At 38.3% G+C, this 18,575-nt stretch overlaps 1 protein-coding gene and 1 long non-coding RNA gene across 2 annotated transcripts; both read left to right on the top strand.

Annotated features, from left to right (window-relative positions):
* The first annotated feature begins 477 nt into the window (after positions 1-477).
* LOC141445232 (uncharacterized) lies at positions 478-1,221 on the top strand. The gene has a single exon (XM_074111016.1). It carries the CDS (start codon positions 478-480, stop codon positions 1,219-1,221), a length of 744 nt encoding a protein of 247 aa, XP_073967117.1.
* A 6,000-nt stretch (positions 1,222-7,221) lies between these two features.
* Positions 7,222-8,022, top strand: LOC141445231 (uncharacterized). The gene is made up of 2 exons (XR_012453304.1): positions 7,222-7,638; positions 7,727-8,022. It is a non-coding gene; the product is annotated as an uncharacterized lncRNA (long non-coding RNA).
* Positions 8,023-18,575: the final 10,553 nt, after the last annotated feature.

Consider the following 18,575-nt stretch of genomic DNA (forward strand, 5'->3'; position numbering starts at 1 on the left):
TTGGAACTAAAGTACCTCAAGAACTGGATAGCCCGATTGTAAAGTTGAATATAGAGACACGCACTAATAACATTAAAACATTGTTTGCTAATGTTGTCCCATCAATATCTCATAGCGTTCCTACATGGATCAGAAACTAAACAACTGGAATCACATAGAAAATTATGTATTTGCTGACGATGGATCATTATCTGATAGAGTTGATATCCTAATCGGTAACGATTATTATTATTCGCTCATGGGTATGGGAAAAATACAAATAAAGAAAGACTTATACTTAGTAGAATCCGAGTTAGGATGGATACTTTCAGGAGTCTCAAGAATGACCGCAAATAAATCCTGCGACGACTTGTCAGTAGTAACATACTTCCAAGCATCCTGTGAAACCAGACTAAACCGACCGGACGCACCAATAGACAATGGCAACTTAAAGTGCTTGTGGACTTAGAGTCAATTGGGATCACCGACTCGCCCAAAATGGATCGAGATGTAGAAGCCATCAAACATTTTAATGAAACCACTGAAAACAGAGACGGTAGATACTATGTAAGTTGGCCATGGAACGAATATCCACCGCATATACCATCAAACTTTGGTTTGGCGTTCGGACGCTTAGTCAATTTAGTCAAGAGGCTAGATGCTGATACTCTGCGGAAATATGATGAAACATTAAAGGACCAATTAGAAAAGGAAATTATAGAAGTAGTACCTATCACACAGGCAAATGAAGAGAGCAATCCAATCCACTACCTACCTCATCACGGAGTTTCGGTACCTGGTAAATCCTTACGCATTGTATACGACGCGTCAGCCAAAACCAAAGACAACAAGTCTTTAAATGAACATCTTCATTGTGGCCCAATGTTGTTGGAAGATTTGACAGGTTTAATTTTAAAATTTAGATGCTACTCCATTGGAATCACAGCGGACGTTGAAAAGGCGTTTTTACAAATTGGACTTAAAGAACAGGACAGAGATGTGACAAGGTTTCTATGGCTTAAAAATATCCATAAGGCAGTAAATGAAGACAACCTTATGTACCTGAGATTCACGAGGGTTCCATTTGGAATCATCTCGAGTCCGTTCATGTTGAACGCCACTATAAAACATCACTTGTCAAAAGCTGAAAGCGAGAAAGTCAGAAAACTAGCCAACGATATATATGTCGACAACATTGTGACTGGAGCCAACAATACACAAGAGGCATTAGATTTATACTGAAGTCTAAAGAAACATTTCAACAAATATCGATGAATTTAAGAGAGTGGAGCTCTAACTCCGAGGAACTAATGCATAGTATTCCTGATGCTGCTCCTGATAAAATTGTCAAGGTTTTAGGTTTGGACTGGAACCTGGAAGATGATACGCTTCACCTAAGACTAAGGTACTCAACAATGCTAATACCAAAAGAGGTATTTTGAAAAGCATCGCATCCATTTATGATCCATGTGGATACACAGTACCCACGTTGCTATCTGCTAAACTACTGCTACAGGACCTATGGAAAAATAAAATAAAATGGGATACACCATTGCCCCAGGATATTGTTGATCAATGGAATGAAATTAAAGGAAACTTAGACGAAGTTAAAGAAACAAGTTTGACCAGACGCTACCTGAAAAATTCTCAAAACAATGATTGTCAGATTCACTGCTTCTCGGACGCCTCCACAAGAGCGTATTCTGCTGTGGTTTATATAGTAGGAAAGAATGAAAAAAGTTTTGTCATAGGAAAGTCACGCCTAGTGCCAATAAAAGACCAAGAGAATTTGAAGATACCACGACTTGAACTCTTAGGTGTACTTATTGGAAGTCGTTTGATAAAATACATAACAAAGTTCATTCACTTCAAGATAACCCAACAAGTACTCTGGACGGACAGTCAAATTGTGATCGACTGGTTCAATTCAAGCAAATTATTAACTCCGTTTGTAGCGAGAAGGCTTGAGGAGATTAAGAGAAATAAAGACTTGATTATCAGATATGTTCCTTCAGAATTGAATCCTGCTGATGTAGCTACCAGACCAACAAGTTTGAAAGAAGATAGACAACGATGGTTGACCGGACCAGATTATCTGCTCGATGAGCCTGGTAAGTGGCCTGTAAGCACGGCTAGAGAACATACTCTTTTGGTTGGGGAGTGTCTATCGAAGACTGAAGAAGCTCGAGAAGATCCTGAAGCAATAGAAAAACAATCTAAAAAACAAGAAGTCATTGAACCACGAGATAGTACACTAAAAGAAATTAAGAAAATACAAGCCGAATACTTTCGAGAAGAAGTAGACGGAAAAGAAACTAATCTTAGTCGGAATTTAGGCCTATTTAAAGATATCGATGGCATTTTACGGTGTAAGGGTAGACTTAAATATGCTGAATGGTCATTTGACAAGAGGTATCCTATGATCATACCTAAAGACTGCGATTTCACAAATAAACTCATTAAAGACACACACGAAAAGAATTATCATGTTGGTGCCAACCATACATTGAGCTTAATCCGTCAATCTTATTGGATACCACAAGGAAAACGCTATGTTCAGAAGATCTTGAACAAATGCCCACGCTGCATGAAACATAAAGGCGGACCATTTAAGTTACCACCCACACCTGCACTGCCACATGAACGAGTTAATTATAGCAAACCATTTACGTTCACTGGAGTGGATTATTTAGGACCTGTGTCAGTAAAATCTGAGAAAGGAACAAGCAAAAGATGGATATGTCTGTTCACATGTTTAGCTGTTAGAGCAGTACACTTGGAAGTAGTTAATGATCTATCTGCAGAAGAAGGACTGCTTGCTCTCAGGCGAATGATTTCAACTAGAGGAGTACCATCACTCATAACATCAGACAACGCTTTACACTTCAAACTGATAGCTGACATAGTAAAGAATGCATACTGTGTAGATAATAAAATCAAATGGCGATTTATACCAGAACTGGCTCCATGGTTTGGAGGCTATTATGAGAGACTTGTTTCTCTCGTTAAGCATTGTATGCGAAGAACACTTCAAAAACAACTTTTATGGACAGCCAACTGTCAACAATCACCAAAGAAATAGAATCCGTAATAAACACGCGACCTTTGACATGTGTTGATATGAACTGAAACACATTTTGAAGCCAGTTGATTTCCTTCAAGTAGCTGGATGTATCTCGTTAAAGACAGCTAACAATCAACCGATACTACAAGGCACATCGACAAAAACAAATTTAATTCAAGGGTTGGAGAAAAGCTCGCATCCTGCTAGAGGAATTCAAAGAAATGTTTCAAAATCGTTATCTACCTAGTTTACGTGAAAGGTATAGTCACTCGCATAAGCAACCTCGTATCATGTCAAGAGACATTCCTAAAGAAGGCCAAATCGTTCAGATAAAGGGTGATAATAAAAACCGAGAGGGTTGGAAAGTAGGAAAAATAATCGATCTGACAAAAGGATCTGACGGTTTAGTAAGGGTAGCTAAAGTGAAAGTAGGAGACACTATATTTACACGTTCCATCGCGCATCTATATCCGTTAGAGGTGGAAGATAATGAACAACAGGAACCAATACCTCACAATCCAACTGAAAACGTTGAAACTCCAAGGTTATCTGAAATAGTACCTGAAGAGTCAGTAGTAAGCGGTGATATTGAGATGAAAGAAACTGATGTTCCACCAATGGAAACGTTACCTGACAACGAGATGGAAATAGACTCAAGCAAAGGAATGACAAATGATTCCACAGATAGTACAACTGCAGATATAGAGATTGAGAGCAAAGATAAACAAGACGATTTAAAGAACGACACTAACATAATGAATGAAGATTCTTTGACAAACGAAGGTGGCAGACTAGAGACACAAACTGGACATAAACGAATTGCAGCGGTCCGGGCCCTTGAAAGGATAAGGGATGGACGCGCAATCTAATGACACATTTACACTAATTTGTTCCGGCCGGAGTGTCGCGACACTTCCGCGAAATGTATATTGTCTATGGCAATGCCTTTAACTCTATGGTAAGTAAGTCTATGACTTCCTGCTCTGTCGATCTGTCATAGTTCAGTTGGCGCGCTCGCGAGAGTGACTTTTCTAGTTAATGTTCAGTATTCAGTTTACTAGAGTCAGTGTCGTGTTCCTGGAATAATGGTCACATCGCGGGCGACGCAGCTATGAAAGCTAAGTACTATAATAAGTATACCAAGTGCCAAGTAGCATTATGGGTGCCTTAGATTTATCATATACCTACATTAACCTGTAATAACCAAATGTCCGATAGAGACAGATATCTTGATAATTGTGGTCTGTGTGACCAATGCTTTGACTCCTAATGTGAGTAGTTAGTGGCTTGTCCACCTGGCGCCGAGACTGAGGTCTCAGAATATGAAAGCGATTCCCATGTTAGACTAACTCTTCATGGTCCCTGTGGATATGAGGGGGAGCTGCTCCACAGTCTGCCTTGCAGTATGAGCACAGTGGGTGACCTGCGGCGATCCCACTGGATGTTTAATATACAGGCTCCGAGAGTGCGATATAAGCACATATATCGCTAGAAAGAAAGCATATGTTTGTATCTACATAATTGTACATAACTTAACTGATGATGATAACCATATAAGTTCACTAGGTAAACCTAAGACACCTATTAGGGCTCCATGCAGTGGAGTCATACTTTATCTACTCCAACAGGTGGTGAATACAGTAAAGCGAAGCAGACTAAGTCCACGGAGCTGAACACAGATGGCCTGACTAGGAGTATACAGGTATGAGTCGCAATCTTAATCACTTGCATACTATAATGAGAATACATAGAGTTGATGCATTGTTCAACCAGGGCAAGTGTCGCTGCCCTGTCTATGTAGGTACGTTAGGTAATAATGTAACGGCCTAGGATAATAAACGTGGCGACACAAAGGTCCTACTACCTGCAAACTATGAATACAACTTAGTACATGCAACGCAAGCCCGGCTTGCATAACTCGTTACATCGTGGAGAAAATAAAGTTTATATGAGTACATTTTGACGTCACTAAATCCATTAGTAAGAGCCAATTACGCCTGAAGATATTATCTGCTGATAGTCGTCCAACAAAATATTAGTAAGCTGATGGATGGATAAGTAAACAGTAATGATTTGCTCGCTATGCCGAAAGAGAGCGTTCCCACGAAGGTGGGTGTCGGTAGAGCCGGAATAGAATAGAGAAAAACGGCATTTTTTCTGAGGTGAAAATTTCAAAAAAATTATTCTGTAAGTTGGCCACAAAGGGCTCTTTTTAAGTATTTACATATCACATCAAAGGACAGGAAAGACCATCATTGCCAAGAATTTAAACCGAGAATAAAATGAAAAAAAAAATTCGTTGTTTTTTTTTCACGACGACGAATATTTTAAGCTTTCAGTAGATTACTAGCCTCCCATATACGAAGTTCGAATTTTGCTCTTCGTAGTATAGGCGTTACAGCGTGAAGGAGTAACAAACATACACACCTTCGCATTTATAATATTAGTAGGATAAAATAAACGCGCTTGGTAACAGGTCGTTTTTCTTGGCAGTGCGGGTGTCGGCGCACGCGCCACTGACAGCACAATGCGCCGGCGTCGCCTATTCGGGAGCTTTTAATAGATCGCCGCTAGCGCACAACTGTGAACTGATAGTTGCTTGTAGAGTAGAATACGCAGACAGTACCAGACAGTTTGAAACAAAACTTTTATATTGCTTTTTTAAATTTTATTTTATTACTTACAAAACCGCACCTACGAAAATCGAAGTTCATGACTATTTAATACGAGTGAGAGAGACGGTAAGATACGAACTTCGATTCTCGAATTTCGTAGTTAGCCCCTCTGTACAGCCGTACACGCGGGTTTGAAAAACGTGTTTATAACGCTGGTTTATAAGCCCAAATAAAACGCTAGTCTTTAGCCGCCTTAACCCACGTTTTCATAGCGTCTGCGCAGTTGTTTGGAAATTCCAGAAAATTCTTAAAACTACATCCTCATCTTTATTTCAACGTTATAAAAATTAATTCAATGCTGTGTATGAAATTGCAAATCTGCACTGGGTAAGTGGTGGAGCTAAACAAGCCCTCTCATTCAGAGAGAAGGCCTGCGACCAGCAGTAGAACGGATAGAGGCTACGTCGATGATGAAGTACTAATTGTAACTATTTACTGTAACTATGCTTGGAGAGCTATGCTTGGAGTTTCTTTGCGCGATAGAATCCGGAATACGGAAATTCGTCGAAGAACTAAAGTCACTGACATAGCTGGAAAAATATGCAAATTGAAGTGGCAATGGGCAGGCCACATCGCTCGAAGAACAGATAACCGTTGGGGGAGAAAAGTCCTCGAGTGGCGACCACGAACCGGAGACGAAGCGTTGGCAGGCCCCACCAGGTGGACTGACGACATCGTGAGAGTAGCGGGAAACCGGTGCAAGTGGCAAGTTGTCGTTCATTGTGGCGTTCTAAGGGGGAGGCCTTTGTCCAGCAGTGGACGTCTTCGGGCTGATGATGATGATGATGATGATGACTGTAACTAATTTTCCAATAGAACTTTCATGATGTGGTTTAATAATTGCCTCTCTATAAATCGGGTATACCTAACCACTCACAGGTAAAACGGCCCTTCAAAGCACGCACACATCTAGTTATATGTATAAGGCTAATTTATCACATAAATGGGAGAGGGAAGCGCAGCGTAGGACGTCCACAACGAGATGGACGGATGACCTGGTTGAAGCCGCGGGTTCACGGTGGATGCAGGCCGCTGCGGACCGAAGCGACTGGAGGTATATGGGGGAGGCCTATGTCCAACAGTGGACGTCCTACGGCTGAGATGATGAATTGATGATGATGAAATGGGAGAGGACACTGACTTCTGTAACACAGGTTTTAACAGCTCAGAAGTCAGGGACTTCATTTTGATTTTGTACCTTATTGTCAATAAAGACTTTATTACTACTATGTTTCTATTCCCTAGCGTTTATCCATCACCGCGACCCGCTCTATGCTATGCCGCGTTATCGTAAATAATTCATGGCATTACAAAATAAATTGGATTTATCGTCGAGATCTGGTGCGCTGACACTGCAACCTGCCCATTGTATGCTAATACGGGCACACGCACCGCGCGTAAACGCGGCGGTTTTTAAAACGGCCATTAAGCTCGGTTTAGTTAGATGAAGCTCTAACTATTTTTACTCAACTTCCCGAAATGAAATGAAATTTGTCATGACCATTTTGAAGCGCCTAGGGACAATGATAAGGCAATGTCATGACGTCACTCGCTAGATAGGAAACCGATCGCCTAATTCCGAGTGCAGTGTAGTTAGCTCGATGGCTCAGGGGCAGCAAAGGGCGTCTAGACAACAGATGGTTCACGGTTCAAATCTCACGCGGTGAGATTCATCTTTTTCTATTTATTAAAAGTATAAGTACTAGTAGTAAGATGGATTGGGTAGCACAAAATAATTATTTAAATAATGAAATAAGTTTAAAAATGGTCATTACGTTTCTCGTCTCAAGCTAAGGACGGACGGGTGTCGGTCAGTGTACACCTTATCTTGGAAATGTACCCGACACATTAAAGACATTGAAGTAATTAAGTTACTTTAGTTTAATAATTTAATTGTTTTTGGTGTTTTGTGACAAAGGGGTAAGTTCAACAAACTTTTGCAATCTTTGATCTCATTTCCCGTAATTCCAAGAGACAGTTGTGAGTGACAGACGCTCTTTTGTTTTAGCGTAAGGACATGCCCTTTGGGATCAGGAGGAGGTCGTTTAGTTTAGCGCTAAATAAACTTTAAATTTGGACGCTAGCCGGTGGCAGGCGGATAGGCAAGGATCCCTGACGAAGTCTAAATCCTTCCTGGCGCTCAACTGTAGTGATAAGTAGCTAGTAATAAGTTAGTTGTAAGTAGTGATCTAATCGATCCCTTAATTCTATAAGTTAAGTTAACCTTAAGTTCCAGTCACTGATACTGGTAGTGCTTAAATTTAAAATTAGTCAAATCAATATAGTGTATTAGTGTTCATAGTAGTATTTCTTTTATTTCCTACTCGGCAACCCATAACAAAATAGCGCCCAACGTTAAAATTTAATGGGTTGACGAACGGTTTTTATTTATCCCTATTAAATAAGTAACATAGTTTTATTTGTTAATTACTCGTACCTTACATATTATGTACCGGTTCAGTTGATATATTTTTTTTACCACTGTAGTATATTAAGCCGTATTAACGTTGGTGGCCGTGATAACGTAAAACGTGTACCATTGTTATTTATATGTAAAACTTTCGACACTACCTACCATAATTGTTTTGATCTAAAGTGTAAGAATTATTTTTAGCATATAAATTCATTCGTTGTAGCAATCGATTACTCGTTCTAATTGTATTATAAACCAATTTGTTTTCTCTAGCACTACGCGTATTAACGTTTATTTATACTTATATCCAAAAATTTTGTAACCGATATTATTATTTGAAGTTAAGGGTAAACGTACCTTTCGTTACACTTAATATAATTCCTACTTTAATTTACGGTTAGTTGTTTTTGGAAAATTTTTAGGAATTTTATAGTTAGGTACCTGCGCATTTGGTGGTTTTTAATGCTAATCTAGAGCATACATACTTTGATTGCTGCCGTTTTAGGTAACTTAAGTTTAGGCATTTAAGTGCGTGAATATTAGTGCTTGTTTTTAGGTACATATTTCTTTCACGAGACCAAATTGAGGTCTTGTGTTGTATATTTACGTTGTTATTGTGTAAAAGGTTTTGTCCACTGTTGCATCCCACTGCTGAGCATTTGCTGCTTGATGTTAAGACGACAGCGCATTAATAGTAAGTGTTACTGAGGCGGGAAACAAAATAATCGTTTTTTTTTCCTTTTCTAAATTACGACTTAAAACTACCCTCACATTTTAAAGTATATTTTGGTACTATATAGTTTGCAACACATTGTTCGTTAACATGGACCCTAATCTGTTGTTGAAGGATGAGCTGGAATATGAGCTAGAGTGTCGAGGCATTACGCTGAAGGCCAATGCGCCGGTTCTAAAAAAGTTGCTCAAAGAGTTGTTGTGTAGTGAGCAATCGGGGGATTTCACACGTGAAATTAAAATACCACAGCATAGGGCGCAAAAAGTTGACTTCGAGCTTGAGATTTGTTCGGCGAAACTTAACACGTTATCTAATTATGTTTCAGAAATAGTGGGTAAGCCAGACAAAGCTTTATTTAAACGGTTAATTTCCAGGCTACATCACATTGAAAATAGGTTACATTTAGTACCACAAGACTCAGAAGACCACGGTATAAAGAAAGATGGGCTAAAACAGCAATGTCAACTTCTGTTAGACAAGCTGGTAGTGCAGGATGACCTAGATGAGGAGGAAAATTTAACGGCTGATGATAAACGAGTATTGCATGAGACTTTAGGTGTCTTGGGAGAAAGGATAGTTAAGAATTTAGAAACGAATAAGGATATACCAGGGTCTTCTAGTGATGAACGATTTGGTACTAAAGATTTAAGGTTTCCTGAGACTAACGGGAACCGCAATGTCAGTTTTAATTTAGGCAAGTGGGGAGATGAGAGGGGAAGCCGCGGTAGACTACTTCGAACCTCGACGGTTGAAGATGACTTTCCAAAGCGAAAATTAGTCCCTATTTATCAGTGGGGTATTAGATATTCTGGTAGTAATTTAAGTATTAATGCATTTTTGGAACGAGTATCCGAACTTAAGGATGCTAGGAATGCTACTGATTATGACCTATGGCGTTACGCGATCGATTTCTTTGAGGGTGAGGCGCTCATCTGGTACAGAGCTAATAAAGAGTATGCCAGTAATTGGGAGGACTTAGTAGTCTTACTAAAAAGAACTTTCCAGAAACCGTTCTATCAGGAGGAACTTTTGACAGAAATAAACGCGAGAACTCAGGGAAGTGATGAATCGGTCGTAATTTATATAGCGGTCATGCAAAACATGTTTAATAGGCTTCCGGTCAAAATTTCTGAACAGGAAAAATTATCGATAATACTGAAGAATTTACAACCTTATTATCAAAGAGCGGTGTGCAGAGACGAATTTTGCTCAATACCAGATTTAATCAATGTTCTTAGGGTAGTAGAGAGAACGAAAGTGAATTGTGATAATTTTGAGAAACCAAGGTCCTTCAGGAACTCATTAGAACCCGATTTGGCTTATCACGCAGACTACAGTAACGAGGGTGATCCAGAAATGGTTAAAGTAGACGAGATTGGTAATGGTGCTGGCAGTGTAAAGCGATGCTGGAATTGCAGGGAAAGAGGACATTTATTTAGGGAATGTGGTGTACCGAAACAGCGATTATTTTGTTATAAATGTGGACGCTTTGGTGTGACATCTAAAGATTGCGATTGTTCGGGAAACCCACAAGGGAGAAGCACAAATTCTGCCAATTAGGTTTCTCCCCTAGTAACAATAGTAAGGAGTGGCAGGAATGGTTAGGTGTAGTGTCAAAATATTTTTCTCGCACTGATGGAGAAATATGCCCCGTACTAGTAAATAAACATAATGACAATAGGGCTTACATAAGGATAAGTATCTTAGACAACGAATTTGTAGGTCTTCTCGATTCAGGGGCAAATCGTACGGTAATTAATAAGGAGTTCTCCGATGTTCTAACGTCCATAGGTTTGAGGGGCACGCGCATTAAACGTTTCCAGGTGGCGACCGCTGATGGAGCGCCTCATGATGTTAAGGAAATTTTTGACATGCCAGTTATGTTGGATGGTCAACTTAGGGTGATTCCGGCAATTGTTATGCCTAGGTTGAGTCAACAATTGATTTTAGGTAAAGATTTTTTTGATGATTTTGGAATCTCTTTACAATTCAAGAATCATGATAGTTTTTTAGTTAAACTTGATGAGTTGGCAGTTAAAGAACCAGTTATATGGTCAAGGGAGGATTTGACTGAGGAGCAAAATAATCGCATTACTGTTCTAATCAGCAAAATGAAGGACACAATAGGTAAAGGTTTAGGTAGGACACATATATTGAAACATCACATAGACACAGGTGAAAATAAAGCGGTCCATCAGAAACAATACAACTTCTCTCCGGTAATTAAAGCAGAAATCACCAAAGAACTTGACAAAATGTTAAGAGATGATGTGGTGGAACCGTCACATAGCGCTTGGTGTTCTCCAGTATTATTGGTCAAGAAGCCAAATGGGGACAATCGTTTATGCTTGGACAGCCGACAATTGAATAAGGTTACCAAAAGAGATACTTATCCTTTGCCAAGGGTTTCAACTGTTATAGACAATCTTAGAAATGCAAAGTTCTTGACTACCATTGATCTCAAGTCAGCATTTTGGCAAATCCCATTAGAGGACAGCAGTAAAGAAAAAACGGCATTCGCTGTGCCCGGGAGAGGTCTGTTTCAGTTTAAGGTGATGCCGTTTGGTTTAGTAAATGCCTCCCAGACTCAGCAACGGTTGATGGACATCTTGTTTCATTCAAATGACGATAAAGTCTGGGCATATTTAGATGATATAGTGATATGTTCTTCAACATTTGATGAGCACATGGCCTTAATTGAGAAGGTGATGAATATTTTACATACAGCACAATTGACTATAAATGTAGACAAGTGCAGGTTTGCCAGGGAAAGTTTAAGATACTTGGGATATGTCATTGACAAAAGAGGATTAAGGACTGATCCTGAAAAAGTGGCGGCAATAATCAACTTCCCTAGGCCTAGAAATTACACGGAGTTAAAGAGGTTTATCGGATTAGCTAGCTGGTACAGGAGATTTGTCGAGAATTTTTCCATCATCGCATCTCCACTCCATGATTTAACTAAAAAAAAAAAAAACAAGAGATTAGTTTGGACTAGTGAGGCAGAATCGGCGTTCCTGAAGCTTAAGACACTTTTAACAACAACACCAGTGATCACTTGTCCCGACTACTCAAAGCCGTTTGTTATACAATGTGATGCTTCAAACAATGGCATAGGTGCGGTATTGTGCCAAAAAAATGAAGAGGGCGAACAACCGATTGCATATTTGAGTAGGAAGCTCAATGATAGAGAGCGAAAGTATTCAACGTCGGAAAGAGAGCTACTGAGTATGGTTTATGCAATAGAGAAATTTAGGCCTTACGTAGATGGTGTTCACTTTACCGTAGTTACAGACCATAGTGCGTTGCAGTGGCTTCATAAGATGAAAGACCCACATGGGCGATTGGCCAGATGGGCGATGAAGCTACAACAGTTTAGTTATGATATTGTGCATAGGCCAGGTAAAGCACATACAGTACCTGATGCTCTATCCCGAGGGGTGGATAAGGATACGAATACAGAAATAATTACTATAGACATCTTGGAAAAACACAAGGATGAGTGGTATAGAGGCAAAGTTAGGGACGTATTAAAGCAAGAAGAACCATCTGAATGGAGGGTTTTGAACAATTTGCTGTATAAAAAGGTTATATTAAGCCAGTTTCCTAATTCTATACACGACTGGAAGCTTTACATCCCGGAGGCGTTGAGAACTAAGGTGCTTAAAGAATGTCATGACGACATTACGGCTGGACATTTAGGAATCAGGAAAACTTATTTTAAGATTAAACAGCGATATTTTTGGCCAAACTTGCTTCAACAAGTGAAGCAGTACATACAGCAATGCGAGATTTGTGCCAAGCACAAAGTGTCGCAGCAATTACCTGCTGGACTTATGGGACGACACAGAGAGGTTCAGTATCCGTGGCAAATAATATCTTTGGACTTAATGGGACCTTTCCCGAAGAGTAAGAATGGTAACACCATGCTTTTAGTCATAACGTGTTGGTTCAGTAAGTTTGTGCTATTGTTTCCGTTGAGGACAGGAAAGGCTGACAAGATTTGTGAGATAGTGGAGAAGCAATTCCTGTTGTTTGGTGCTCCCCAGTCAATTATTTGTGACAACGGTAAACAATTTAACTGTCAGCTCTTCAAAGATATGGCGGCAAAATATAACAGCAAGCTGTGGTTTACGCCCAGCTATCATCCTCAGAGTAATCCAACAGAACGCGTTAATCGTGTTGTAGGTACGATGATTGCTACGTATACACAGCCAGGGAAACACAATACGTGGGACAATTATCTACCAGAGATAGGGCATGCTATTAGAACTGCGGTACATGAAACGACAGGCTACACACCGTCATATTTATTCTTTGGTCGAGAAACCACTGTGCCAAACTTCACAACGCCAGGGGCAGATCAGGTGGTATATAGTCCTAATGATAGACATGAAATTAACGTCACGGAGTTCATTAAGCAGTTAGAGTCCAGAAATAGAAACAATATCAAGGTTCAGAGTCGCTTGCGAGCAGCTCATGAGCAAAGTAGTCAGCGGTACAATAGTAAGCGTAGATCGAGTGCAGACTTTAAGATAGGAGATACAGTCTGGAAAAAGACCAAGCTATTGTCGAATGCACCCAACAAGTTTATGGCGAAATTAGCTCCCAAATTTGAAAAGGCCATCATTATTGATAAGTTGTCAAATAATATATTTCGTTTAAGCAACCCGTCGGGCAAAGTGTTGGGTAACTGGCACGTGAAAGATCTAAAACCTCTATCATGGTAATAACAAATAAAAAAAAAAAAAAAAATACCATGGCATTTTTTTTATTGAGGGAGGAGGTACATGTCATGACCATTTTGAAGCGCCTAGGGACAATGATAAGGCAATGTCATGACGTCACTCGCTAGATAGGAAACCGATCGCCTAATTCCGAGTGCAGTGTAGTTAGCTCGATGGCTCAGGGGCAGCAAAGGGCGTCTAGACAACAGATGGTTCACGGTTCAAATCTCACGCGGTGAGATTCATCTTTTTCTATTTATTAAAAGTATAAGTACTAGTAGTAAGATGGATTGGGTAGCACAAAATAATTATTTAAATAATGAAATAAGTTTAAAAATGGTCATTACGTTTCTCGTCTTAAGCTAAGGACGGACGGGTGTCGGTCAGTGTACACCTTATCTTGGAAATGTACCCGACACATTAAAGACATTGAAGTAATTAAGTTACTTTAGTTTAATAATTTAATTGTTTTTGGTGTTTTGTGACAAAGGGGTAAGTTCAACAAACTTTTGCAATCTTTGATCTCATTTCCCGTAATTCCAAGAGACAGTTGTGAGTGACAGACGCTCTTTTGTTTTAGCGTAAGGACATGCCCTTTGGGATCAGGTGGAGGTCGTTTAGTTTAGCGCTAAATAAACTTTAAATTTGGACGCTAGCCGGTGGCAGGCGGATAGGCAAGGATCCCTGACGAAGTCTAAATCCTTCCTGGCGCTCAACTGTAGTGATAAGTAGCTAGTAATAAGTTAGTTGTAAGTAGTGATCTAATCGATCCCTTAATTCTATAAGTTAAGTTAACCTTAAGTTCCAGTCACTGATACTGGTAGTGCTTAAATTTAAAATTAGTCAAATCAATATAGTGTATTAGTGTTCATAGTAGTATTTCTTTTATTTCCTACTCGGCAACCCATAACAATGTATTTATTCAAAGTCAAGTCAAAGTCAAAATATCTTTATTCAATTTTGGCTATAACAAGCACTTCATCATCCCACCTATATACGTCTGCTGGGCACAGGCCTCCTCTCAGAACAAGAGGGCTTGGGCCATAATTCCCACGCGGGCCCAGTGCGATTGGGAACTTCACACGCACTTAATTGCTTTGCAGGTTTCCTCACGATGTTTTCCTTCACCGCAAAGTCGGGTAAATATCAAATGTAATTCCGACATGAATTTCGAAAAAACGTGGTGCGAGCCGGGTTTGAACCCACGACCCTCTGCTTGAGAGGCGATAGGTCAAACCACTAGGCAACCACGGCTTCTATTTGTAAAAGTATATAAGATCCATAGTCTCAATGATGACAAATACCTTGTAATACATGCAAAATTTATTGATCGTGTTACGTAGATTTTATCAAAATATTGTATTTTTTTATATTGAACCGCAATTTTTCGGAATAAATTATTATTATTATCATTGAATATTACATGTAGAAAAACAAAATATAAATAACAAGTACCTATTATACCTATCAAACATACAATGTACTCAGAGAATTAGCAAGTTGAAGTGGCAGTGGGCTGGTCATATCAGTCGAAGAACCGATAACCGCTGGAGTACACGAGTTCTTGAGTGGAAACCACGTCTCGGCAAAAGTAGTGTAGGACGCCCCGACAGGTGGAGTGACGATCTGCGAAAGGCTGATGGTAGAAGCAGGATGCACAATACAAGTAGGTAGTTATGTGTATTGTGCTGCAGGGCTACTACGAAACTCGAAACTCGAAGTTCGTGTCGTGCGGTCCCCTCTCTCTCTCGTATTAATAGTATAGTGTGTGTTCGTGGTAGCCCTGCTGGATGCGTCTAGCCGAGGACAGGACGCATGGAGCTCATTGGCGGAGGCCTATGTCCAGCAGTGGACTGCAGTGCTATAGGCTGATGATAATGATACAATGATTAATCTTAGCTGTTTGATTAAAATTGGTTCAGCCGTTTTTGTGATATTGAACTTTGAAATGATAATCTCGGAGGTTTTGAACTTTAAGTTGGTTAGGTTATATTATTATAGCAAGTCAACTGAGTCCGTATGGACTCCTTTACTTTTGCAGTTGGAAAGCAGACATTTTAGTCGGTCTAGTAAAATAGCTACCTAAGTGAACCTTGAAGGTACACACAGATATTACTCGTCATGATTTTAATTACGCGGCGTGATAGGTCGCGCGGGGAATGACAGATTGAGATAATACTTAAACGATGTGCAGTAATACTGGCGAGAATTTGGAAATTAGATGATTTAGGTAATGTAAATAAAACAACAGATAAGAAACACAGAGAATATATTTTCAGATATAACACCACGATAGGTCAAAAATAATGTTCATATAGGAGGAATACGAAACAATAAAATATATAAAATTCTATACAAATAGTCAACAAGGTGACAGCGTCCAACCGTAACTATATTTATTATATTATTGTGTAGGGCACATACGAGATTATATAATTATTATGCTGGTAACTAAAAGATTTTGCGAACACAATAATAATTTCCACTTCGTCGTTAACATTCACTGGGTTGGATATATTTTTTGCATTTTGAGTCTCAAGTACCATTGACTAGATTACTGCTTACACGGTTTTTTTTTAAATTTTGAATTGTATAAGACTTTACCAATTCTTTAAACAAACCTTAAATTGCCTTAAATTCCGTTTAAATTGCCCTAAGAGACTTTTTATTTGCACATCGTCGAAGAATTAAGTTCTACAATTTGTTCTACAAATAGGTGCAACTACTTATGAGATATTATTGCATTTTCTAATTAACAGTAGAAATACTATGTTTAACAACTACACATTTAATTTAATGCAACTAAATCTACTTATAATTAAGCCTAATACAACATTTTTCTGCAAATTATTGCGGATAAATTTAAACGACGAGTTACTGAACAAATTAAAAACAATAACAGTAACAAAACAAATAGGTTTAAAATAATGAATTCCATTACCTCAATATAAATTCAATTAGGTTACTTAACAAGTAAAACTTTAATTTAATAATAATAAAATAAACAGCCGCATTTTCACAAACAAGACGTCGCACGTGTATAAATTGAAAAGCAGAGTAGGTATTTGAAGTAAAAAAAATATATAATGTAAAAATAAAGCAAGAAATTTAAACAATTGAAAATTACGGTATAATTTACTTATAAAGTATTTTTAATTAAAATAAACTATGGAAAACATAACCTTTTTGTGCTTTTGACACTATTGTGTCACAATCTGTTATATCTTAAACTTTAGTATGGTCTGTCCCAGAATTCGAGATACTAAAATGACGTTTCATGTGTTACCTGTTTTTTGCGTCTCATAAATAGTGATGTGCCGCAACCGGTTATTACCGAAAGATTTTGTAGGTACCTATGTATGTATGTCGTAAAATATTAAGAAATGAACGGATCCGTGATGTACTAAAATGTAGGGCACTTAGGACATTCTAGAAAAGGTAAAATAGGTCTAATAAAAATGCGACCGTTTTCGAGATATTTCGACTTTTTATAGATGTTGATGTTTAAGTTTCAATTTCATTCTAAGTAAGTTTTACATTAACTAAATAATATGAAAATAATGAATATTTGATTGAATAAATCATTTATTAAATAGAAAATTTACAATGTTATATTATACACATTACCTAATAAACTAAAGATAAATCCTGACTAAATAAAACAAATATGTCATTTTTGCTATCGTAAAATAAACATTTTATCGGTTATTTAAGAAACCGAAATCACGGAGCAGCACTGTTCGTTTTATGCTGGCCACATTATTTTTACGTTTGACATTTGAGACTGTCATTTTAGTATCTCGAATTCTGGGACAGACCATAGTAAGTACTAGCTTAGACACTGTTATTGTAGGCAAACGAAATGACCTGAAAATTATGAGCGTCTCGTCGGAAAGAATTGGTACTTTGCATAATTTTTATAGAACCTTAACCTGATATTAAATCGAGTGCACGTAATAAATGAAAACCCATGATAAAATCTAGATTCTCTTCAGCTTTTTCACAAATGGTTTGATTATAATAGGTAATCATGAAAATGGAACACTTAAAACCAATTTGACTTCTCGTAAAGTCTAATCCTTTTTTAGAGACAATTCTACCTGACTTGTACCTGCAAATTACTTTCTTTGGAGTTTTCCGATCTAGGAATGCAAAAAATACTCCATTAATTTATGTTCGGTTAAAAATTAAAAATGCAGATTATAAATTTACTGCGGGTACAATAAATACGACAATAACGATCGGTTCCCGACCGAATATAAAATAAGATATAAATGTAAATTAATGTACGAATTATGCAACCACTTGATAATAGATGAGCTCGTACTTGCTTCCTTGAGTTTCTTTTGTTGCCCCTGATACTCGAAAAAAGTGTTCCGTAAATCTATCTTAAAAGGCAGTGTAATATTTTGTGACACTTATGGTATAAGATCGTACGTGCGTAAAGTTTTGCGTAAGCTAGGTGCGTCACAGTGCCTTGTTGACGTAAATCTGCTTGCGTAGGGCGGCTAAAGAATATCCTTTGCTAGTGCCGGTTATTTAATATACTTAAACACCATATGGCATTATCATAAAAAACTTAAACACTGCTCTAATAAAATGTAAAAAGACAATTTTTAAAGTGACATCTTTTCAACACACGATTAACGGTTACCAAATTTCTGAAGTAAATATGGCTAGTGTTTTAACTTTTTTGTGTAAAATAGTAATTAGGAAGCCAAATGCTGACGTGCTTCATTTTTATATTATAAACAAGGAACTCATTAAAATAGTTTTTTTTATTCTTATAATAAACCCGACTTCGCTGACAAGGTTTACCTCTTCGCTAATCTTGCTACTCGTTTATGTTCTTTAATTAAGAAATAGTGTTTGCAGAGGTACCAAACAAGCTCTACCTACTAAGTGCTGATGCTGTTATATGCAGCTACGAATGTATACGTAAATCGTGTAGAAAGATCCGGTACCTATTCGGTACAAGGTGTTT

This window comes from Choristoneura fumiferana, unplaced genomic scaffold (genome assembly GCF_025370935.1).
Source record: "Choristoneura fumiferana unplaced genomic scaffold, NRCan_CFum_1 Sck3bRy_72;HRSCAF=248_pilon, whole genome shotgun sequence".
NCBI lineage: Eukaryota > Metazoa > Arthropoda > Insecta > Lepidoptera > Tortricidae > Choristoneura > Choristoneura fumiferana.

What these genes read in the sequence shown, in the direction of transcription:
- LOC141445232 (XM_074111016.1), top strand. Translation starts at nt 478, where the DNA reads ATGGATCGAGATGTAGAAGCCATCAAACATTTTAATGAAACCACTGAA.